At 45.8% G+C, this 25073-nt stretch overlaps 1 protein-coding gene across 1 annotated transcript; it reads right to left on the minus strand.

Moving 5' to 3' along the window:
• Positions 1–19748: 19748 nt before the first annotated feature.
• Positions 19749–24506, minus strand: LOC150042072 (C-type lectin domain family 2 member F-like). The gene is made up of 5 exons (XM_090325202.1): positions 24432–24506; positions 22277–22402; positions 22001–22182; positions 20991–21094; positions 19749–19956 (listed from the first exon to the last, which is right to left on the minus strand). The coding sequence occupies exons 1-5, from the start codon at positions 24502–24504 to the stop codon at positions 19749–19751; spliced, it is 693 nt and encodes a 230-aa protein (XP_090181328.1). The 5' UTR covers positions 24505–24506.
• Between the last annotated feature and the right edge of the window lie 567 nt (positions 24507–25073).

The following is a 25073-nucleotide window of genomic DNA, read 5'->3' on the forward strand; positions in this document are numbered from 1 at the left end:
TACTTTTAAGACATAGGAAACATTCAAGCATAATAATTTTCTTGAAGTTTAGACTTAGATTTACCCAATTGCCTTTGTTTCAAATGAGTTCAACCATTGTTTTATACAGCATGCTGACAATTTAACCTTGAACATGTTCACTCACTCATTCACACACATTCATACTCAAAGATCATAAAGTGCGCAAAATTAATAATGGCCGTTCGTTTTCTGGAAGTTTGTGTCAAGAGAGTTTTGCCAATTTTACTCTTACAGGTGAGAACCAGGTTCAAAACAAAACTTTTTGCAAGGCAACTTAGCTGGAATTTATTTTTCCAGGGCTTGTCACAACTGCAGACATGGGGGAGCGGCCATGCTAGGCCCAGAAATGTTCAAATAAATAACAAGGATGTGTGCTTGAGTACGCACAGAAAAACCATAAGGATCCATACTTAGAAATGGTACCAATTTTAAAGACAAAACTGGACAAGAAAAAATATGTAACACGAACAAGACAGAGAAACGGAGACTTTTAAATAATCAGACATTGACATATAACAAGAAAATTGGACTCAATCAGATACACTTAACACAAAAAACATGAGCTCAAATGAATGTTTTCACCAAACAGTTATTTTTAGATTTAGACATGTCTTGCTGGTGGGACTCTCAGGTATGCCTTGTTATCGACAAGAAACTCAGAAGGGGAGGGGGGGTCAAGGCGTCCCTTGACCACCCAGGCCTCTGTTTTAGGCTCACAGTGCACCTTTTCAAACAAACAAACAAAAATAAAATAAAATAAAATAAAATGCAGACATACAAGGGGGTTGGCCGACTTCTACTTACCTCTGGAGGCCTTTGCTTTTCACCTGGGCATCTTTTACAAAAAAGGTTATTAAGAAGAGGAATGGTAAAGACAAAATAATGTCACATATTAAATTGTGTAGAGTCAATAAATATGTTAAAAGGTCCCTACATAATAGTAAAAGGAGGAGAAACACAGCTCATATGAATGTGTGGAACAAGTGGATCAGTAGGAGTCCCGATTGACATACACAAATAACTCAGGTCCTTCCCACGTCGCAGGATGCACCACTGGAGGGTTGGGGGTGTAGGCCCAGTGAGTCGCTGCTTGGATGGCCACTGTCACTCTCCACGATCCGAACGCAGCGTTCAGGCAGCCAGCGGGCGTCATTTTCTCCTTGTGAAAAAACACATACATGCCCTCGACCCCAGGTTAGAACAGGATCGGGTCCATGCCAAGCACCAGTTAGGGGATCCTTCCATTTTACTAAGGCAAAAGGACGCTGCGCTCTTTTTTCCCAGAATCGCTGAGCAGCAGATAAATTATTTGAATCCAAATTCAAAAAATTTAAAACAAATAAAGCATGATTAAGTATATTCACAGGGGTAGCGGGATATGACTCTCCTTTCTGTATTTCAGCAATTTGATGTTTTAATAATCCATTAGCTCTCTCCACGATGCCTTGACCTTGAGGATTGTAAGGAATGCCTGTAATATGAGTGATATTATAGGAATGGCAGAAGGATTGAAATGCTCGGCTTGCATAGCCAGGGCCATTATCTGTTTTTATTTGCGAGGGAATCCCCATCTCAGCAAAGCATCGAATGCAGTGAGAGATACAATGTTTAGTGGCTTCCCCAGCAAGGGGGGTGGCCAAGATAAAATTAGAATAAGTATCTACAGTAACATGAACATATTTTAATCGGCCAAATGATGGAACATGTGTGACATCCATCTGCCAAATGTGATTAGAAAGCAGTCCTCGTGGATTTATGCCTAAATGGGGGGCTGGTGAAAAAGGGACACAGTTGGAGCAAGTCTTAACTATTTGTCGTGCTGCTTCTCTAGATAATTTAAACTGTCAGTGCAAGGCTCGACTGTTTTGATGATGGATGGCATGTGACTGCTTAGCAAGTTCAACCTGAGTTAAGTAAACTCTGGTGGCGGAGTCAGTAACTGCATTGCCCTCACTTAAAAGGCCAGGAAGATTAGTGTGAGCTCGAACAAAGCCAAAAAAACAGGGGTGGTTGCGAGAACAAAGCAAAGTTTGTACTTGGCAAAATTGGGTCTGAATATTGGAGTTAGTAGTTCCAATAAAGGGAACAGTTTCTATGACTTGAAGAGCACGAATTACATATTGACTGTCTGAGTATAAGTTAAAGGGCTCGTCTTGTAACAGGACGAGTGCTTGTAAAACAGCCTCTAATTCCACCTCTTGGGCGGAGGAAAAACCCGTAACCCAAGATTGAGTTTTCCCATTAATGGTCAAAGCAGCCTTTCCATTAGAGGATCCATCTGTAAATACCAAAGCAGCAGAAGATAAAGGCGAGGCCTGTACTATGGAAGGAAATAGAAACGTATGACACGCAGCAAATTGGAGAAGTTTGTTAGATGGGTAGTGATGCAAAATTTTCCCCGTATAATTGGCCCAAGCAATGGCCCAAGAATCGCAATGGGCGAATAGCCAATCTTGTTGTTGTAGATTATATGGGACACAGATAAAATGAGGTTCCTGACCTAAATATTTACGGGAATCCACTCGGCACATACGTATCAGATTAGCTACCAATTCGTAGTAGGGGGTCAGCACTTTGCCGGGTTTGATGGTAGATAAAGCCATAAAAGTGGGCCATCCTGCCACAATACAGCAGTTGGGGAGTGAGAAGTAGCTAAAATATAAACTCCCCATGGTTTAGAATAGTCACAATAGGTCACTTGTTGCTGGGAAATTGCCTTTCTACAATTTGGATGGCCCTCCTGGCGTCAGGATTTAATTCGCGCAAGGATGTAGGGTTGGTATCTCCTTTTAAGAGATCAAAAAGGGGTTTTAACTCTCCTGTGGAGAGCTTTAGATAAGGCCGAAGCCAATTTATATCTCCTAAGAATTGCTGAAAATCATGAAGAGTTCTTAAGTGTGAAGTTTTTAATTGTATTTTTTGGCTTTTAAAATAGTGTGGGCCTAATATATGGCCTAGATATGTAAAAGGGGGGTGTTCCTGAACCTTTTCAGCTGCTATTATAAGGCCAAAGAGGCTCAGATCTTGCTTTAGTTGTCCAAAGGCTTGTCGTACGACGATAGGGTCAGAACAAGCCAACAAGATGTCATGCATATAATGAACAATATAAACAGAAGAAAATTTTTCACGAGTGGAAGAAATGGCTCTAGCTACAAAACTTTGACATAAAGTTGGGCTATTTGCCATGCCCTGTGGGAGCACAAGCCAGTGATATCGCTTCATGGGTTCTTTAAAATTAACAGAGGGGACGCTGAAGGCAAAGCGCTTACAGTCTTGAGGCGCCAGGGGTATAGTATAGAAACAATCCTTCAAATCTATAATAATCTTATAAGTATCCTTTGGGATTGCCATGGGTGAAGGCAAGCCAGGCTGTAGGGCCCCCATCAGTTCCATTGTCGCGTTAACCTTTCTCAAATCCTGTAACAGCCTCCATTTACCTGACTTTTTCTTTATAACAAAAATTGGAGAATTCCATGGAGAGTTAGAAGGGGCCACATGTCCCAAGTCCAGCTGTTCCTGTACCAGCTGCTGAACTGCAATGATCTTTTCTAGAGAAAGAGGCCACTGTTCAACCCATACCGGTTGTTCAGAGAGCCAATTTATGGGATCAGCATGAGGGGGAGGGCAAACGACAGCTCCCGTCAAGGGATACCCTAATCATTGTCTCGGGGGGTGAGACTGGGGTTGGAGTGGCTCTAGCTCCCCCTGTGCTGCTCGGCCTAGTCCCCTAAAGGGGAGGAGGCCTTGATCAAGTAACTGCTTAGTGACCGCAGCACTAGGACTAAACATATACACTCCCATTTTTTCCATGATATCACGACCCCATAAATTAATTGGCAGATGATCCAAGACAAATGGCTGAAAATGACCAGAGTGCCCTTCCTCATCTCTCCAAACAAGGATCGCACTGCTCTGCTGTGGGTCAGTTGCTTGCCCAACCCCCTGTAGGGAAGTCATAAAGGTTGTCAGGGGCCATTGGGCTGGCCAATGTTTTTTAGATATCACAGACACATCTGCTCCAGTGTCTAATATTCCTTTAAAGGGCTTTTCCTGTATAAATATAGTCATCTCAGGCCTCTCTTGTTTTATGCTTTGTACCCAATAGATATCAGAAGATCTAAATCCTCTCTGTCCACATGGGGAATTAGCAGTCTCCCCGGGAAGTAAAGGCACAAGTATTAATTTTGCTAATTTTTGACCGGCTGGGATCGATACCACGTGTTTCGGGGCAGAGGCCATAACTTTGATTTCTCCAGTAAAATCCTGGTCAATTTTGCCAGGTGTAATCTGTATCCCTTTAAGGGCTGAGCTACTTCGCCCTAACAGCAATCCAGCCAGTCCCGGGGGAAGGGGGCCGAAGACCCCCGTGGGGAGAGCCTGTGTCCCCATCTCTGGGGTCAATACTGAGCAGGTGGAGGAACAGAGGTCTAATCCTGCACTTCCTGGGGTGGCACGGAGGAGGCCGGAGACTGATCTTGGGGGGTTGTTAGAAGATGCACTTGTGGCCGAGAAGAGGGAGGGACTGCCCCATGGTTTTGCGGGGCCAGGGGCTGGCCCCTTCTCCAGTTTCCCGAAAATGGGCGGCCATTGCGATTTGTTGCTGACTTGCAATCTTTAGCCCAGTGCTTCCCTTTACCACAGCGTGGACATGTGCCAGGTGATTTTTCTCTCTTTTGCCTGGCCTGGCGTGGGCATTGCGTCATCCAATGTCCTATTTGTCCACAAGAAAAGCAACGCCCTGGGGGTCTAGCATCCCGAGAATGCCGCTGACCTCTATGTTTTAGAGACTCAGTAACAGTCTTTCCTTGAGGAGCGGTGGCTAAAGTAAGACCTTGTACATGGGAAGGTCCAATATCAGCACACAGTGAAATAAAGTCCGTGATTCCTCCCTTATTCCTATGGGGTCTGATAGCCTCCTGACAGGCGGCGTTGGCATTTTCATAGGCTATGTGTCTAACTATAATCTTCCTTGCATTCTCATCTTGTACTAGGCGGTCTGCAGTCTCCATTAATCGAGACAAAAATTCTAGATAAGGTTCATTCGGTCCCTGTTTAACTTCTACTAGATTTTTTGTACGATTGGAATTGCGTAACTTTTTCCAAGCCTCTCTCGCCGCAGCATTTATTTGTAAATAGGCCTCCTTTGCATAACCCAATTGATCTTCGGTGTTTTTATAGGTTCCCTCTCCTAACAACTGATCAACAGTGTAAGGCAGGTTCTTAGACCTATTTGTTTCAATTTTAGCCCGACACTGTGCAGTGAACTCTGTCTCCCATAATAAGTACTCTCCTGCACTAAGGCATGCTCTGGCAAGCCGCTTCCAGTCATTTGGGCATGCAATACCAGCACACGCGGCCTCCAATATTACTTGAGTAAAAGGGGCAGTTGGCCCATATTGGGAGCAGGCATTTTTTAAATCCTGTAATAGTTTAACAGGAACAGGTTGATGGTATACTTGTTCATCATGATCAATAAACTAGGGAAGCATCGAGGCCCTGAAATACCATCCCTCTCTCTAGCAGCCTGAGTCAGGTTTAATTGCGATGCACTGTGCCTGGTTGTAGTGCCTGTTAAAAGGGACTTGTTGCTAGGGCCTTTAGGCTTGCCTAAAGGTTGAGAAAGGGATTGAGGCCGTAAGGCTGCAGCCGGAGGCGGTGGGTGTGAGGGGTAAGGTTTAGAATCAGACACCATAGTGGCCTGAGGGTCATATTTCTTTCCTACTTCTGGGGGGGCTCTCTGCTCTGTCCCCATTTTCGATAGAAGATGTAGCATTTCTTCTAACTTCTTCTCTATCGTAGCCACCCGGCCTTCCAATGACTCATCATAACTTTCCTCCTTGGTATTCAAACCTGAATTCTGATACTCAATATCTACTGGTTGTTGTTCCCTTTGCAAGATCTCACTTAGACTCTCTTGGGCTGCGGCATATGGCTCAGCCTCAGGTTCTTCAGAAGGGTCCTTTAACTCATAAAGTTCCTGTAATTCAAGATTAAGTTCAGCATTCTCATGTTGAGGATCTATGCATTCATTTACTAAATTCCATACATCAGTAGCCTCTACTGGGGTCTTTTCGGGGCCATATACATCATAATAATCTTGAATTCTTTTTCCCATCCGCTGCCAGGTTTTTTGGAATTCCTCCTCTATAGACCTCGGGCATGCCTCCTCGACAAACTGTAGGAAGCTCTGAAGCACCCCCTTTTTCCACCCACGTTCCGTGGGCTTCAAATAGGCCTGTTAAGATCGGTAGAAATAACCCACGGCTATTAGCTTGACCCATAATTTTTACTCCTGACTATACTCTCTTAATAGTCCTACGATGTGTTACTCACCACAGGGAGGGGTCCTTCACCTTCGTCCCAGATTTTCAGGGTCCCTGTTCGGGCGCCAGATGCCGGGGCCAACCGGCAGCAAACCAGGGTTCGCAGATTGGGGTTCCTGAACTAGGGGGCAAGGACTAGGAAGAAAAAGAAGAGAGACAGACACACCGGGTCCGGGATGTCCGCAGTCCAGGCAAAGACTGCCGAGACTGCCGCGTTTATTTTCCCCTCCCCCTTCTTCCCTCCTCCTCTCCCAGGGAACCTCCAGGTGTTACATTCATATGGTAATTCTCAGGTCATTTACATAGAATAGGGCCAGAAAGCAATAAGACAATAAAGCCATCGTCTGATGCAAGTCAAGGAACAGTTTGATTCCACTCTGGCTCCCAACAGTTGGACGAGTTTGCACTCCCACCAACAGTGTAGTAGTGATCCCTCCTGGCCACATCCCCTCCAGCATCTGTTGTCATTCGTTTTCCTGATCCTGGCCATTCTAACTGGAGTGAGGTGGAATCTTAGAGTTGTTTTGATTTGCATTTCTTTTATGACCAGAGATGTTGAGCATTTCTTCATGTGTCTATAGGCCATTTTTGTTTCTTCTTCAGAGAAGACTCTCTTTAAGTCTTTGGCCCATTTTTTAATGGGATGGTTGTTACTTTGGAGGTTAGTTTTGGAGTGATTCAATTTTTTGTGTTGTTGATATATTTTAGATATGAGGCCTTTGTCCGTTGTTTGGTTGGTGAAGATCTTCTCCCACTCTGTAGGCTTCCTGATTAGTTTACTAGCTATGTCCTTTGCCATACAAAAGCTCTGCAGTTTAATGCAGTCCCACTTATCCAGCCTTTCTCTGATTTGTTGTGATTCTTGGTCCTTATTAAGAAAGTTTCGACCTGTGCCAAGGAGGCCTAGTGTATCTCCTATTCCTTCCTGTAGAGTTTTCAGTATGTCAGCTTTTACCTCCAGGTCTTTGATCCATTTGGAGTTAATTCTAGTGCAAGGTGACAAAGAAGGATCCAGCTTTAGTTTTCTGCAGGTGCTTAACCAGTTCTGCCAGCACAACTTGTTGAAGAGGCTGTCTTTCTTCCATTCTATTTTTTTGGCTCCCTTGTCAAAGATTAGGTGGCCATAGGTCTGTGGTTTAATATCTGGGTCCTCAGTTCTATTCCATTGGTCTTCAGGCCTGTTCCTGTGCCAGTACCAAGCTGTTTTGAGGATTATAGCTCTGTAATAGAGTCTAAAGTTTGGAATTGAAATTCCTCCAGCGCTGTTCTTTCTGCTAAGAAGTGTTTTTGCTATACGGGGTCTTTTATTATTCCATATGAAATTTTGGATTGCCTCTTCTATTTCTTTAAAGAATGACATTGGGATGTTGATGGGTATTGCACTGAATTTGTAGATAGCTCTTGGCAAGATTGTCATTTTCACAATGTTGATTCTTCCAATCCAGGAGCATGGGAGGTTTTTCCATTTCCTTAGTTCTGCTTTAATTTCCTTTTTTATGGTTTTGAAGTTTTCATCAAAAAGGTCCTTTACATTCTTAGTTAAACTAATTCCTAGGTACTTTATTTTCTTTGAGGCTATTGTGAAAGGAGTTTCTTTCCTGATTATTGCCTCGTTCCTCTCACTGTTGGCGTAAAGGAAGGCAGTTGATTTTTGAGGGTTGATTTTATAGCCTGCTACTCTTCCAAAGCTTTGAATCAGCTCAAGGAGCTTGGGAGTAGAGTCTATAGGATTCTTTAAACACAGAATCATGTCATCTGCAAAGAGGGATAGTTTTACTTCCTCTTTCCCTACTTGGATCCCCTTTATGCGTGCTTCTTGCCTTATTACACTGGCTAGGAATTCTAGTACTATGTTAAAGAGGAGTGGAGAGAGTGGGCATCCTTGTCTCATTCCTGATTTTAGAGGGAATGGCTTTAGATTTTCACCATTAAGTGTAATACTAGCAGTAGGTTTCTCATACACAGCCTTTATTACATTGAGGAATGTTCCATGGATTCCTAGTTTCTCCAGAGCTTTTAACATAAAGGGGTGTTGGATCTTGTCAAATGCCTTTTCCACGTCTATTGAGACAATCATGTGATTTTTGTCCTTGCTCCTGTTGATGTGTTGAATTATATTAATTGATTTGCGTATGTTGAACCAGCTTTGCCTTCCTGTGATGAATCCAGTTTGATCATAGTGTATAATTTTTTTGATGAGTTGTTGTAGACGGTTGGCCAGTATTTTGTTGAGAAGTTTTGCATCGATGTTCATCAAAGATATAGGTCTATAGTTCTCTTTCTTTGATGAATCTCTGTCTGGTTTGGGGATGAGGGTTATACTGGCTTCATAGAATGAGTTTGGTAAGGAACCTTCATTTTCAATTTCGTTGAAGAGCTTGAGGAGTATTGGTGTGAGCTCTGCTTTGAAGACCTTATAGAATTCAGCTGTGAATCCATCTGGCCCTGGGCTTTTCTTAGTTGGAAGTTCTCTAATTGCCATTTCTATTTCAGAGCTTGAAATAGGCCTGTTGAGTTGGCTTAGTTCTTCTTGGTTCAGTGTGGGTATGTTAATATTGGCTAGGAATTCATCCATTTCATCTAGGTTCTCAAATTTGTTGGCATAAAGGTTTGAGAAATATTCCCTCATCATATTCTGGATCCTGGTAATTTCTGTCGTGATATTACCATTTTCATCTGCGATTTTGTTTATTTCGATATGCTCTCTTCTTTTTTTGGTATGATTTGCTAAGGGCTTGTCAATTTTGTTAATTCTTTCAAAGAACCAACTCCTTGTTTTGTTGATTCTTTCTATAGTTTTTTTGGATTCCAAATCATTTAATTCTGCTTTGATTTTAATTATTTGCTTTCTTCTACTGGGATTAGGGTTGGTTTGTTGCTCTTTTTCCAGGAGCTTAAGGTGGGACATTAACTTGTTGGTTTGCAATTTTTCCAACTTGTTGTTGTAGGCACTCAGCGCTATAAATTTTCCTCTGAGTACTGCCTTTGCTGTGTCCCAAAGGAGTTGGTAGTTTGTGTGCTCCTTACTGTTAAATTTCATAAACTGTTGGATTTCTGTTCTGATCTCTTCGATGACCCATTGGTGATTCAACAATGTGTTGTTCAGTCTCCATGAGTTACAGGGTTTTCGTAAGTGGAGGTGTGTGTTCAGTTCAAGTTTGATGCCTTTGTGGTCTGAGAGTGTGCATGGAATAATTTCAGTGTTTCTGAATCGGTCCAGGTTTGTTTTATGGCCTAAGATGTGATCTATTTTGGAAAATGTTCCATGTGCTGCTGAGAAAAACGTATATTGTGTTGTTGCTGGGTGGAATATTCTGCAGATGTCTGTTAGATCTAGTTGGTCTATATAGCTGTTCAGTTCTAAGGTTTCTCTGTTGAGTTTTTGCCTTGTTGATCTGTCCATAGGTGAGAGTGGTGTGTTAAAGTCACCGACAATCACTGTATTTCGATCTATGTATGGTTTCAGTGTAAGTAAAGTTTGCTTGATGAAATTTGGAGCTCCGGGATTGGGTGTGTAAATATTTAGGATCGTTATGTCTTCCTGGAGGAAAGATCCCTTTAGTACTATGTAGTAACCTTCTTTGTCTTTTCTTACTAATTTTGGTTTGAAGTCTATTTTATCTGATATGAGGATGGCAACTCCAGCCTGTTTATGGGGGCCATTAGCTTGATAGAGTTTATTCCAACCTCTCACTTTCAAAAGATGATTGTTTTTTTGGGTAAGATGTGTCTCTTGAAGACAGCAGAACGATGGCTCTTGCTTTTTGATCCAACTAGACAGCCTATGCCGTTTAATTGGAGAGTTGAATCCACTGATATTGAGAGTTAGGATTGAGAGATATTTATTGGTTCCTACCATTTTTAAAAGCTTTTATTTGGGCCTGTGTCTTGACAGTTCTTGTGGTCCTTAGATGGTATGCTGTTTAGGTGCCATTTCTTTCCCTATATTGCATTTATTTTGGTTTTCTATCTATAGAACATCTTGCAGAATTCTCTGTAGTGTTGGTTTTGTTGCGACATATTGTTGCAGCTTTTCCCTGGAATGGAATGTTTTTATTGTTCCCTCAGTTATGAATGAGAGCTTAGCTGGGTACAGTATTCTTGGTTGGTAGTTGTTTGACTTAAGGGCATGACATATATGCTTCCAGTCACTTCTTGCTTGCATGGTCTCTGCTGAGTAATCTGGGGTGATTCTGATTGGTTTTCCTTTATAGGTTACTGAACCCTTTTCCCTGGCTGCCTTTAGGATCCTTTTTTTGGTTTCTACTGATCCAGTTCGGATTACGATGTGGCGGTGAGATGGTCTTTTCTGGTCAGGTCTGTTTGGGGTTCTAAAAGCTTCTTGTATCTGGATGGGTCTGCCCTTCTGGATATTTGGGAAATTCTCTGAGATGATTCCCTGAAGTATATTTCCAATACCATTGACCTCTTTCTCCAGACCCTCCTCAATACCAATTAGCCTTAAATTAGGCTTCCTAATTGTATCTTGGACCTCCTGAAGCGCTCTCTCATTTTTCCTAGATTTGGATTGACTCATTTTCTGTTCTTTCTCTATAATAACTAAATTATCTTCAGCCCCGGAAATTCTCTCCTCTGCATTGTCTAACCTGCTATCAAAGCTATCTACTTTATTTTTCATCTCCCTTGCTACTAATTGCTCATTTTGATGCCTTGCATCTCTTCTTTTAGAACATGTATGGATTTCTTTAGCTCCTTGATTTCCATTTGAGTGGTTAGCTCAGTAGCTTTATTTTCTTTGAACATTTGCTGGAGTTCGGTCACCTTTTTATTTGTGGATTCTATGAATTCATCCATCTTTCTTTGAACAGCCTTTATTATGGCTTCCTTTATGGCTTCTTCTTTTTCACTTATCACCTTGTTTATGGTTTCCTCTTGTTCAGCTATGGCTTCCTCCCTTATCTCTTTCTTTATATTTTCACATTTTTCATTAATGATGTTTATCAATTGCATTTGTACAGCACTTGGAAGACTCTCCTCTAGGCTTGCCAGTGACTGTTCCATTGGCTGTTTACATTGGGTGGGGGAGGTGGGAGGTGTTGTTTCTTGATTTGACATTTTTCTTGAGTTTCTTGTTCTGCCCATTTGAAAATGGGAGCAAGATTAATACTAAACACGATTATAGTTTTTCAGATATAACCAACCTAGACCTCTGTAGCTGGCAGACTCTAGATGTTCATGAGTTTTGATTGGTGTTATCACTCTTTCTTTTCGTGCAGTTACCGACTAGTCTAATTTTTCACTGATAAGCAATTTATATTCAAAACAATAAGCCTCTCAATCCAATCTCTATTGTCTTTAAGTCCCTCTGAGCCTAGAGGATAATTAAACACCTAGATATACAATGTTGCTCAATAGCCATCAAGTGTAGATCCATGCAGTATAAGGGTTGAAAGAGGAGCAGAGGTCCAGAGATAGAAAAATAGAATGAGAGAGGTCAGGGGGTAAGTAGGCAGAGTATTTGGAAAGTATTAGAATAAAACTTATGTGTTGCTGCGTGACTAGCTCTTAGCCTCACCAGTGGCCTCACTGTGGACCATGGGATGGATCTGCGAGCTTCCGTCTGAGCGCGGTTGGCGGACGTTTTCCTGTGCTGCTTCCAGGGGCGGCCCCAAGCCAAGGGTGTGGGGATTGAGAGTTTCAGGGGCTCTCAGCAGGACCAGCAGGAGACCCCTCTGTTCCCAGGGGCGGGGCCCAGCTGAGGACGTGGGCTCCAAGGGCGGAGCCGCGCCTTTTTGGTTCTTAGAAGGGGAGCTTGGCTACTGGTTGGCCCTTCAGATCCCTGCTGTGTTTCCACTGCTTTGTCAGAGTCTGTGACTGTGGGGGGGGGGCACTCGGTGGTGTCTTGCTCAGGATTCCCAGCCGGAGGATGCCCCGCTCGAGAATTGAGGGGGGCAGATGCTGGCTCCTATTTACCCGCACCCCCTACCCACTGTTGTAAGGCAGGGTCCCAAAGCGCTCCACTCTCCAGATCCAGTGGCCTGGGTGAGGAGCCTGGTGGGCGGGTGGGAGCTGGGACAGCCCCGCCTCCCTTGGTGGGGTGCTGGGTCTTATGGGTAGCCCGCCTGTCAATCTCCAGTCAATGGCCTGAGGGAGGGGGCTGCTGAGGGAAGGGACAGGATTCTAAATTCCTTGCCCCCCTGCTCCCGCCAGTCTTTCTCGGGCGGGGTGTTGGGGTCTGAGTTAAGTTCTATTGCTTGGCACCCGCTCCGCTTTCCCGATGTGTTTGGGGACACGCTGTATTATTCACGCCTCTGCGTCCGTCTGCGGGTGCTCCACGGTGGTGGGGAGTCTTTCACTCCCCTCGGGTCTCCGCCGCCGCCTGTGTTCTGCATCTGGGCTCCGCTGCTTGCTGTTCTGGTTCCGCGTCTGGGTTCCGCTGCTTCCGCCGTTCGCTGGCCTGGTTCTGTGCTGGTTTCTGCAGCCGTTGGGCTCCCAGCCTGGCGCCCTCCACTGCCGCCGCTTTTCATGGATTAGAGCCGGTGCCCGCCCCGCTTTCCCCGCGTGGATCCGGCACCCGCTCAAGCGGCTTTTCGCGGCTTGGATCCGGCGGCGAGAGGTGGGGAGGGGTCCTCGCGTTCTGAATTCTTTGAGAAAGTTGGATGTGAGCTTTATCTGGATTTCTTTTCTGGTTTGAGTCCTTCTCCGTTGCTTTTTGAGTTTGTTGTTGTGGATTTCTTTAGGTAGTTGGCTCGTGGGACTCCCTGGTTCTCTCTTTTTGTCAGAGAGAGCTAGGCAGCGTCCCTAGTGTCTCGGCGCCATCTTCCTTCCTCTTCTATCCAATTTTCATATGTATGTTTGTGTAACACTTCCAACTTTATTTCTGCATCTAGGCATCGACATCTATGATGTGTGTATGTGTGTGTGTGTGTGTGTGTGTGTATGTGTGTCTATCTGTATACATCACAGAGAAGGCAGAATTAACACTTAGAGACGTGAGGGCATTCTTACTTGTGCTGCTACACTAGGGGAAAATAAAATAGAAACAGCTGGGTGTTGGTAGCTCACACCTGTCATCCCAGCCTCTCAAGAGGCTGAGATCTGAGGATCAGGGTTCAAAGCCAACTCAGGCAACAAAGCCTGTGCGACCAATGAACCACCAAAATGACCTAGGTGCAGTTGTGGCTCAAGTGGTAGAGTGCCAGCCTTCAGCAAAACAGCTCAGGGACAGTGCTCAGGCCACGAGTTCAAGCCCCAGGACTGGCACACACACACCACACACACACACATACACACCACACACACACACACACACACATGCACACACACAAAGTCTGGTTGTCATTTGTTCTCTATCTCAGAGGCTCCTGCAGAACTCTCTAGAACATGACAAAAGTCTCTACTGGATTGGACTAAATCACACAGTGCTGGAGGAGGCGTGGAAGTGGATAAATGGCTCTGCGTTCAATCCCACCACGTGAGTCCGGGGATGTAATGTGACACTCCACGGGTGTCAGCTGTGTGCTGTAAGATGGAGCCTGTGCTCAACAGAGGTGTCTTTGTTTGGTCAGGAAATTTCCAGAGGCTGAGCAGCCTGCGAAGACAAGGGGTTCCCAGGCTGCAGGAGCATTTCCACGTGGCAGGGGCGTCACTCACTCTTTTATCCAGTGTGCACACTCATCTCCAGTTAGTTTATTTCGCTGCTGCTCCTGGGGTTGGAACTCAGGGCCTGTTCTGTCACTTGGCTTTTTCACTCCAGCCTGGTCCTCTGCCACTTGAGCCACAACTCCACTTGCAGCTTTTCTGGTGGTTCATGGGAGATCAGAATCTCATGAACTTTCTTGCCTGGGCTGGCTTTGAACCTGGATCCTCAGATCTCAGCCTCCTGAGCAGCTGGGATAACAGGCGTGAGCCACCAGAGCCTGGCTTCTAATGGAGTTTGACAGGACCAGGAAGAGATTCACAGCTTCAGCTGGGAATCAGTGGCTCACGCCTGTCCTCCCAGCCGCTCAGGAGGCTGAGATCTGAGGATCCAGGATCAAAGCCAGCCTGGGCAAAAAAAATCCATGAGATTTTCATCTCCAATGAAGCCACCAAAACAGTGGTAAGTGGCGCTGTGGTTCTAATAGTAGAGTGCTGGGCCTTGAGCAAAAGTAGCTCAGGGACAGCACCAAGGTCCTGGGTTCAAGTCCTGGGAAAACACACACACACGCACACACACAGGAATGATTCTTTCCAATAGAGATGAACTCTAGCATGGCTGAGGATTCTGTGAGCTGCATGAAAAGGTTTTTTGGCAACCTTGTGTTGGTGACCTTGAGCCTGTGTCCTTTCTGCGGGTCGTGGGGGGAGGGATGGATTGAGACATTGCTCCACATCACGTGGGTTTTTGGTCCTGCCTCTCAGATTCCAGATGACCGGAGATTCCCAGGCCCCGAGCTGCGCCCACATCTCACACAAAGGCCTCTATGCTGAGAACTGCGATTCTGAAGTAAAATGGATCTGCCAGAAGGAACTTCCCAGACAGAAATCAGAGCCATGACTCCCAGCTCAGCTTTCTGCCTCTCCAGTTCAGATTTCACCCTTGACCTGTGCACAGAACTCGGAACTGGAGGGAATAAATCTTGGTTGTGGATGGGGGGCGGGAGGGGAATAGCAGGAGGAGAAACACAAGGAAATGTGAACACACACATGAACCCGTTGGCGTTGTGTTCTGTCCACCATGGCGCTCGACTGAGCTCATTCTAGAGTCCACATTCCTGCACAGACCTGGTGTGCAACTGTCAACCGCCCCCCACACCCCGTGCTGGACCTTGAACTCAGGGCCTTGGGTAATTCCTTGGCTTTTTCTCTCATGGGTTGGGTGCTCTACCACATGAACCGCTGGTCCATTGTCAGCTTTTTGCTGGCTAATTGGAGATTAAAAGTCTCATGGGCTGGGAAGGAGGCTCGGGGTAGAGTGCTTGCCTCCCATGCAGGAAGCCCTGAGTTCGATTCCTCAGTACCACATACATAGATCAAAGCTGGAAGGAGCATCGTGGCTGAAGCAGTAGAGCGCTAGCCTTGACCACAAAGAGGCTCAGTGTCAGTGCCCAGGCCCTGAGTTCAAGTCTCAGGAATGGCAAATTTAAAAAAAAAAAGTCTAACAGACTTTCTTTCCCAGGCTGGCTTTGAACCTCAATCCTCAGCTCCCAGTTGACTGAGTAGCTAAAATTACAGGTTTAAGCTACTGGAACATAAATGTGTGCATATAAAATATTAAATATGCAACATGCATTATATTTATTAAATAAATAATATTTATATATGATTTATAACAATGTATTATGTAATAATAGTGTATAATATAATACATTTTATAACATATATTCTCATGATATAAAGTATAATATATCATATATTCTTATTTATCATATATTATGTTATATAGTCTTACAATATATATCATGCGATATTCTATATCATAAGAATATATGATATGAAATATACTATTGTAAATATATACTCGGGAGGCTGGGAGCTGAGTGTGGAGGTTCAAAGCCAGCCCAGGCAGGAAAGTCTGTGAGACTCTTACTGTCAACCAACCACCTGAAAACCGGAAGTGGAGCTGTGGCTCTAGAGGTAAAGCTCACGTCTACAAGTGCTTGGCCCTGAGTTCAAACCCCAGCACCCCAAAAACAAACCAATCCAATCCAACACAAAGTAAATTCTCCACAGCCACCAAATGTCAGCAAATGAATCTGTCATTTTCTACTAGGACCAGAATTCAGGGCTCTACATGGCTCTGCTCAGAGATTACTCGTGTGTGTGTGTGTGTGTGTGTGTGTGTGTGTGTGTGTGTTTGTGTGTGTGTGTTGGGCTTTGCCCTGGTGCTGGAATTTGAACTCAGGACCCTGTTCTCTTGCTTAGCTCCTATTTTTTTTCCCTGACGGCTGGTGCTCTGCCACTTGAGCCAAAGCTTCCTGTGTGGATTTTTGCTGGTTCACGGGAAATAAGAGTCTCACAAGTTTGTCTACCTGACCAGGCTTTGAACCTCCATCCTCAGATCTCAGCCTCCTGAGTACTGGGGTGACAGGCGTGAAACACTCACCCACTGCTCCCTGCTCATTCTGGGGTCACACACACACACACACACACACACACACACACACTCAGCTGTCTAGGGAAGCCTTGGTCTCTGGCCCAGGTGGACTTGGCAGGGAATCTACCGCCCCCGTGTGGGCGCAGGGCGCGGCTGCAGCGTGCAGAGTGACAATGTTCCAATTCCACAGGAGACCAGGAGAGTGGAAACGCCATGGCCTCTGCTTAGGCCAGAAAGGGTTGCAATCCCCCCCCTCCCCTCCCTCCTAAGGCCTTTTATTCTGCATGGTTTGCAAGGGAGCTGGAAGAAGCCTAAGAGCGGTGCTGGTGGCTCAGGCTGTCACCCCAGCTACCCAGGGGCTGAGATCTGAGGATCACAGTTCAAAGCCAGCCTGGGAACTCCAGGAGACTCTTAACACCAATGAACCAGCAAAAAACTGTGGCTCAAGTGTCAGAGCACCCGCCATGGAGAGACACAGTGCCCAGGCCCTGAGTTCAATCCCCAGGGTAGGCAAACAAACAAACAAAAAGACGTAAACCTGAGAAAGTGTTAAAAAAAAAAAAGACCCACGTACAGTGTCTGAAATACAATGACATGCACATTTGCATAGGAATTGTATATCATACACAATATATTCTACAATACATTGATAATATGTTATATATTAATGCATATATACACATGTGTATATATAACATAATGTTTTCTTTTTGCTAGTCGTGGGGCTTGACTCGGGGTCTGGACACTGTTCTTGACCTTTCTCAGGGCTAGAGCTCCACCACTTGAGCCACAGCACCACTTCCGGCTTTTTCTGTGTCTGTGGTACTGAGGAATCGAACCCAGGGCTTCCTGCATGCTAGGCAAGCACTCTACCACTAGGCCACACTCCCAGCCATAATCTAATGTATTTATAAAATATATTATGTATTATAAATACATTCATACACACACATATGTGCGTGTGTGTGTGTGTGTGTGTGTGTGTGTGTGTGTGTGTGTGCCGGTAGGGGAGGACTTGAACTCAGGGCATTATCTATTCTCATGCTTTAAAAAATATAAACAAAACCCTCAGAGCTGGTGCCCTACCCTCTGAGCCATGGCTTTAGCCATCTAAAGACCCCCAGCCAGACAGGAAGCTTATCTGAAAATCCCCAGGCAAAAAGTAGCTGTGGCTTCAAGTTAGAATCACATGGTTCACATTTTACAAAGTCCAGCTCGTAGCTCTGCTTCTGGAATTTGCTCACCTACCTCTGCACCCATTAGTTTTGGTAACCTCTAAAATGACAGATTTCCTTGTAAGGTGACAGTAGAGCCAGTGGCCAGGAGAATTATGTGACATCACTTCTTGGCCACGTGTGTGGGGCTATATGGAGCTACTTGTGGTGTTTTTGTGTTTATAAACCCCCTGCTTTTTGAGTTCGGGCCTCTCACTCCCGAGTTGAGTTGCCCTGGCCAGTCAGCACAAGAGAAAACCTCACACTTTTTTACCATCAGTCCGAGCGTGTGACTTTATGGGGGTCCCAGTTCATTAGAGGCCCCAGCGAGATAGCCTGGGACAGGCCACAGACAGAGCCCCTGTGTGGGACAGGCCACAGAAGGAGCCCGGGGAAGCCTGTGGAGTGGATTTCCACGGGGGATTTCTGGTGGAGGGCTGTGAAAGGGCTCACGGGAGAGGAACAGGCCTGAGCCCAGCACAGCCTCTCCAGCCCCGCAGCAAGCCCAGTCGTGGGCCTTCCCCGTCCTGTTCTCACTGTCCAGTGGTCACAGTGGGTCTGTGCTGTCTGTTTCCTGTTTGGATTATTATGGGGCAGAGATGTGGATTTCCTGAGCCCACAGGTGGCAGGGAACAAAAAAACCTCTCCAGGGGGAAGCGACCGGAGACATCTGAGGACCCCGTGGACTTTCTGTCACTCTGACAGTTGGTGTGTGGTCACCAGGCTACCATGAGTACTTAAAAAGTCTCTGTGGCTCTGTCTGGTTTTGTTATGTGTTTTCCTGGAGTCTCTTGGTCTTGTCCTGCGTTGGTTTTGAACTTGGTTCCATGCCTAAATATGGAAGCTTATTTCCTATGTCTTTGTCATTATTTATTTGGACATTTCTGGGCCTGGTGTGGCTCCTCCTGCGTGGCTGCAGTCGTGGCAGGCAGAGGAGAGGGGAGGCAGCTGCAGGCGCAGTTGGGTTTTTCCTGACACCCTGGCTGACGTGACAATGGATTCAGCTGGGTGAGGACGCCGACGTCAGTCTTGACTCCCCCAGGTTTAAATTTCCCCAGTGGAGATTGGCATGGAAAATGGTCTAGTCAAAATGGGGGAAATGACGAGAGATTCGTGCTCTGGGTGGGCTAAACTCAGAAGACTCCCACCCTGCTTCCCCTGCAGAAAGTGTCATGGTGGCTGGGCGTGGTGGTTCACGCCTCTGTCATCCTAGCTTTTCAGGAGGCTGAGATCTGAAGATGGTGGTTCAAAGCCAGCCTGGGCACTAAAGTCCAGGAGACTCTTACCTCCAATGAACCACCAGAAAACCAGAAATGGAGCTGAGGCTCAAATGGTAGAGCACCATTCTTCAGAAGAACAGCCAACCAAGAGCATGAGTCCCTGAGTTCAAGACCCGGGACAAGCATGCGTGCACATGCAGGCACACACACACACACACACGCGCACGACCATGGTACAAAAACAGAACTTCTATAATGCCATCCGTTTCTATTGAGCCTGTGTCTGGGGCTAGATTATATAACATTCCAAGCTCAGTTATTTAGAATTGTAAAGAAGGGTTTCATTTCCCCATGTAAAGTTAGTAGCACAACACACACACACACACACACACACACACACACACACACACTATACAGAGAGAGAGAGAGAGAGAGTTGATGTGTTGCCTTTCTAACGTACCATGGGGAGGGGAAACCCTTCTTCACAATTCCTTGAGGTAAAGATGTGGTGAAGTAAAAGCAGGAAGTGGGATGAGCTTCAGGTGGGAAATGTGTAAGTCCCCATCTTCTGGTAGCACAGGCCTTTGACGCCTGGCCGTGTCATGCAAGTGTGTCACTGGTGAGTGACTCGTGTTTCCAGTGGGCTCTGACACCCCTGGCTCCATGAACCCCAGAACAGAGAAGTCACAACTTTGTCCTCCAGTAGCAACGCTAAAGTTGCTGTAAACTTTATTTTATTTGGCAATCCTGGGGCTTGAACTCAGGGCCTGAGCCCTGGCCCTAGCTCAAGGCTAGGGCTCTACTAATTAAGCCACAGTGCCTCTGCTGGTTTTCTAGTGTTTCACTGGAGCTGAGACTCTCACAGAATTTCCTGCCCTGGCTGGCTTTGAACCTAGGTCCTCAGAGGTCAGTCTTTTGCATAGCTGGGATTCTAGGCATGAGCTATTAGGATCCCAGCTACAAGCAGACAGTATGTAGAGAAGGAGATGACACGGGGTAGGAGAGAGCTGGAGGCAGCTGAGCACTGGGCATAGAGGCTTGGTTTGCTGCAGATCCACTTTCTCTCTTCGGAGCCCCTGGCGCTGCTAATTCCAATCTCATCCAAATAAGCGTATTCCCCAGGGCCTTGCGCTTCCACCCTAGAGCCAAGCAGAAACACGTGCAGCATTCACATTTGGGTACTTACTTGCTTTCTTTCTTTCTTTTGTCAGGTATGGGGTTTGAACTCGGGGCTTGGTCTCTCCCTGAGGTCTGGTGTTCAAGCTAACCCTGCTCTCCCATTATGAGCCACAGCACCACTTCTGCCTTATTTTTTTTTTGTATGGTTCATGGGAGATAATCTCATGGATTTTCCTGCCTTGGCTGGTTTGAACCCTGATTCTCAGATCTCAGCCTCCCGTGGAGCTAGGATGACAGGTGAGAGCCACCAGAGCCCAGATTGTTGCCTGTCTTTTTTTCTTCATTTATTTATTTTTTTTTCTTGAACTCAGGGCCTGGGCACTGTCCCTGAGCTTCTCTGGCTCGAGGCTGAAGCTCTACCACTTGAGCCACAGTGCCACTTCCGGCTGTTTCTATGTATGTGCTAGGAAGGAGTTGAACCTAGAGCTTTGTGCATGCGAGGAAAGCACTCCAGCACCAGGCCACAAGCCGGCCCCTGTCTGGAGTTTCACCAGAATAGACCAGCGGTCGTCTGCTGAGCACTGATGGCTGAGTTGCGTTTCTTCTCCATTCTCAAAGTCCTGGTGTGAATGCCACCTGTCTGTCCATCACCCGTCCATCCCAGTCACACTAACCACGCATTCATTCATGACCCACAGCCACCTGTGGGCTCCCTAGACGTGACCTTCACTCAGGCTCAACTGTTTCCAAAATGCAGAAAAATAAACCATCAACAACAACAACAAATCCATGCTGGGTTCCAGGACTCACAGCTGTCATCCAGCTACTCAGGAGGCTGAGATCTGACGATCACAGTTCAAAGCCAGCCCTGCCAGCAAAGTCCATGAGACTCTTATCTCCAATAAACTATTTAGCAAAAGCTGGAAGTGGCGCTGTGGCTCAAGTGGTAGAGCACTGGCCTTGAGCAAAACCTCAGGAACAAGGGCCCAGGCCCTGAGTTCAAGCCCCAATCCTGACCCAAAACAAAGAAGCCAAAAGGTGGTTGAAAACGTACAAGTTGGTGAACTCTGTGTTGTCTGCCCACTTCCAGCTGTGCTTTGAGGATTCTCTTCTCAGTCCAATCCAATGATCGTAACCTTTGTGTTTTTTCAAGAAATTCTGTAATAAAACACAGTGAGTTGAAAATGAGAGTCCTTGTCTTTCAGATGAAGTTTATTTTTCCCCTGTCCCAGGCTGGCTTTGAATTTTGACCTCACATCTTAACCTCCTGAGAAGCTATTTATTAGAAGGAATTATTCTTTCTCTTTCATGTGTGTGTGTGTGTGTGTGTGTGTGTGTCCGTGTGTGTGTATGTGTGTGTGTGTGTGTCTGTGTGTGTGTGTGTATGTACATGCTTGTGTATGTGTGCCAATATTGGGGCTTGAACTCAGGGCCTGGCACTGTTCCTGAGTCTCTTTTTGCTCAGGGCTGGCACTCTACCACTTGAGCCACAGTTCCACTTCCCACTTTTTCGCCATATGTGGTACGGAGGAATCGAAGCCAGGGCTTCCTGCATGCTATCAAGCTCTTAAAACCAAGCCACCCTGCCAGTCCTGTCCCTGAGCTCTTGTGCTCAAGGCGGTAACACAAATCCCCTTCCAGCTTTTTCCTGGGAGGTAAGTCTCATGACTTTCTTGCACAGTTTGTCTTAGAACTGCGATCCTCCCATCTCAGCCTCCTGGGTAGCTGGATGACAGCGTGAGCTCCTGGCGCCCAACCCTTTAACTTCACACAACCTCTCCAAGTCGGGGTGGGGTGTCTTCAGCATGTCACAGAGAACAGGACCCCAAAGGCATTTTTTTGCCAGTTGGGGCTTGGACTCAGGGCCTGAGCACTGTCCTTGGGCTTTCTCAAGGCTAGAGCTCTACCACTTAAGCCTCAGCACCACTTCTGGCTTTTTTTTCTATGTATGTGGTTCCAAGGAATTGAACCTGGGTCTTCGTGCATGCTAGGCAAGCACTGTACCACTAGCCCAAACTCCGGGCACCTAGGCCAAACTCGTGGCCCCCCAAAAGCATTTCTTACCAGGTCCTGGATGGTGTCAAAGTTGGCCAGATTGGCTCCAGAGGAGGCACAAAAGTCCTGACTGGACGTCCAGTTCCTTGTATCCTCAGAAAAATAGAAACACTGATTCCCAAAGCCAATCCACTCTCTTGGACAGGAAGAAAACAGGCTGTGCTCTGGAATGCGGCTTTCTGCTTGGTTCACTAACACACAATGGATTTGCTTTATAATCAGTCTTCTGTTTTCTGTGCCCATCCCGGGGCCTAAGCTACCCATTGGTCATTCAAAGCCACTCACCTGCTAGAATCACCGTTAGCACAACTGTCATCCCTAACAGAAGCACAATAGTCAACACACAGCAGTGCCATTTTGCCAGTGTGATAGGTGATGATATTCCTGGGTATTTTTCCTGGAGCCCCTTCACTGCAAACAGAGAAAGAGGAGGGTCTAAATCCAAGGAAAGTGCTAGAAGGAAAATGATTATAGCATTCCCTACTTGTGGCTTGTCCTGGCTCAATTAGCACCAGAGGCCATCTTGCAATGGTGGAAAAGGGAAGAATGGAGGAGCTGAGCACTGGTGTCTCCTCCCTGTAACCCCAGCTACTCAGGAGCCCGAGATGTGAGGGTGGCAGGGAGGAAAGTCTTGAAGACTCTTTATCTCCACAGAACCACAAAAAGGCCAGAAGGGAGCTGTGGCTCCAGTGGTTGAGCCAACATTGAGAGGCAAATCTAAGGGACAGCACCCAGGCTCTGAATTCAAATCCCAGCTTGGTCATATGCTATATGACAGACATTATAAATACTTCATCTGATATACCATTGTGTTCTGTGATACATAATGTTATATAACATAATGGCATATATTCTAATATAAATATACTGTATAATATAACATGATAATACTATATATATACTTTCTGTTTTGATCAGACCTGGGGCTTGAACTCAGGTCCTGGGCACTGTCTTTGAAGGTTTTCCCTCAAGGCTAGTTAGTGCTCTACCACTTTGATCCACAGCTCCACCTCTACTTTTCTGGTGGTTCATTGGAGAGAAGAGGCTCATGGCCTTTCCTGCTCAGGATGGCTTGACCACCAGCCACCTGAGTAGCTGGGATGACAAATGTAAACTCCAGCCCCCTGGCTACATAGACCCTTATATTACATACAGGATTAAGTTACATGGTGCTATATAATTGTTGTATGTTGTACTTTATCAATCCTATAACAGACTATATAATCTACATGCAGATTATATATATAATATAAATATATGGAATAATAAAATATAAAAATAAAAATGTAATATAAAAGTAGGCGAGGAGGGAAGTGGGGCTGTGGCTCAGGGGTAGGGTGGTAGCCTTGAGGTGAAGAGCTCAGGGACAGCGCCCAGGTGCAGAAAAGAAAGAAAAAAGGTACACGGGGAGTGTTGTCTAGTGGAACAGTGCTTCCCTAGTATGCATGCAGCCCTGGGTTCAATTTCTCAGTACCACATACTCAGAAAAGGCTAGAAATGGCACTGTGGCTCAAGTGGCAGAGCACTAGCCTTGAGCAAAAGGTGTTCAAGGGCAGTGCCCAGCCACTGAGTTCGATCCTCAGGACTGGCAATAAAAAAATTTAAAAAATAAGGCTTGGGAGTTTGGCGTAGTTGTAGAGTGCTTGCCTAGCATGCATGAAGACCCTGGTTCGATTTCTCAGTACCACATACATAGAAAAAAGCTGGAAATGGTCCTGTGGCTCAAGTAGTAGAGCTCTAGCCTTGAGAAAGTCCAAGGACAGTGCTCAGTCCATAAGCTCAAGCCCAGGATTGTCGAAATAATAAAAATAAATAAATAAAGCTGGACAGAATGGCTCACGCCTGTAATCCTAGCTACTCAGGAGGCTGAGAACTGAGGATGGTGGTTGAAAGCCAGCCCAGCACTAAAGTCCATGAGACTCTTATCTCCAAATAATCACTAGAAAACTGGAAGTGACACTGTGGCCCAAGGGTAGGGCGGTAGCCATGACCTGAAGAGCTTAGGGTCAGTTCCCAGGCCCACAGTTCCATAATCAACACACACACACACACACACACACACACACACACACACACACACAAAGAAGGGCTGGAATTTGGCATAGTGGTAGAGTGCTTTCCTAGCATGCACAAAGACAGGGGTTCGATTCCTCAGTACCACATACATAGAAAAAAGCTGGAAATGGTTCCGTGGCTCAAGTAGTAGAGCTCTAGCCTTGAGAAGTTCAAGGAAAGTGCTCAGTCCATGAGCTCAAGCACAGGACTGGCAAAAAAAAAAAAAAGCAGAAGAGGAGGAGGACGACAAGAAGAAGGAGGAGGAGAAGAAAGAAAGAAGAGGAATGTTACTCCAACTCAAGGCACCCATCCCAGATCTGACCTTCCCTCCCTCCATCCCAGCCTAGCTGCCTTTGTGGGAGACTTCAACCCTAATTCAAGTTACCTGCTGGCCTGCTTTCTGGGTCGTCTGTGGAAGGCAGATCTTCCTGTAACATCCCCACCGAGGCTTCTGTCATTTTCCCTCCTTGTTCTTTTTAGGCAGAACCGACTGGATCCAGAGGATTAAGGAGGTAACCTTGGCATTTGCAAGTGTTATCTGGCAGCTGGATATGCAGATTCTCCCACCAGCCTTCTGCCTTTCCTGGCTCTTAGTCCTGACAGAGCAAACAAACAAAAAATAACAACAAAACAAAAACAAGAGAGAAATCAGAATCTGAAATTCAATGGATTAGAAATGAAATGATTGGTGTGTCAAAATTATTGTTATTATTATTATTATTATTGTTATTATTATTGTTATTGTTACTGTTATTTGCCAGTCCTGGGGTTTGAACTCACAGCCTGGGCACTGTTCCTGAGCTTTCTCAAGGCTGGAGCTCTACCACTTGAGCTACAGCTGTACTTCTTTCTCTTTCTATGTTTGTGGTACTGAGAAATGGAAACCAGGGCTTCGTGCATGCTAGGCAAGCACTCTACCACTAGCCCACCTTCCCTGCTCCCGAGATCTAGTTTTCATAATAATAATAATGCTTTCTTTGGCTTACAGCCTGAGATACTAGCTGAAGTGAAAACACTCTAGGGCAGG

This window comes from Megascapheus bottae, chromosome 37 (genome assembly GCF_031878675.1).
Source record: "Megascapheus bottae isolate mThoBot1 chromosome 37, mThoBot2.hap1, whole genome shotgun sequence".
NCBI classification, from domain to species: domain Eukaryota; kingdom Metazoa; phylum Chordata; class Mammalia; order Rodentia; family Geomyidae; genus Megascapheus; species Megascapheus bottae.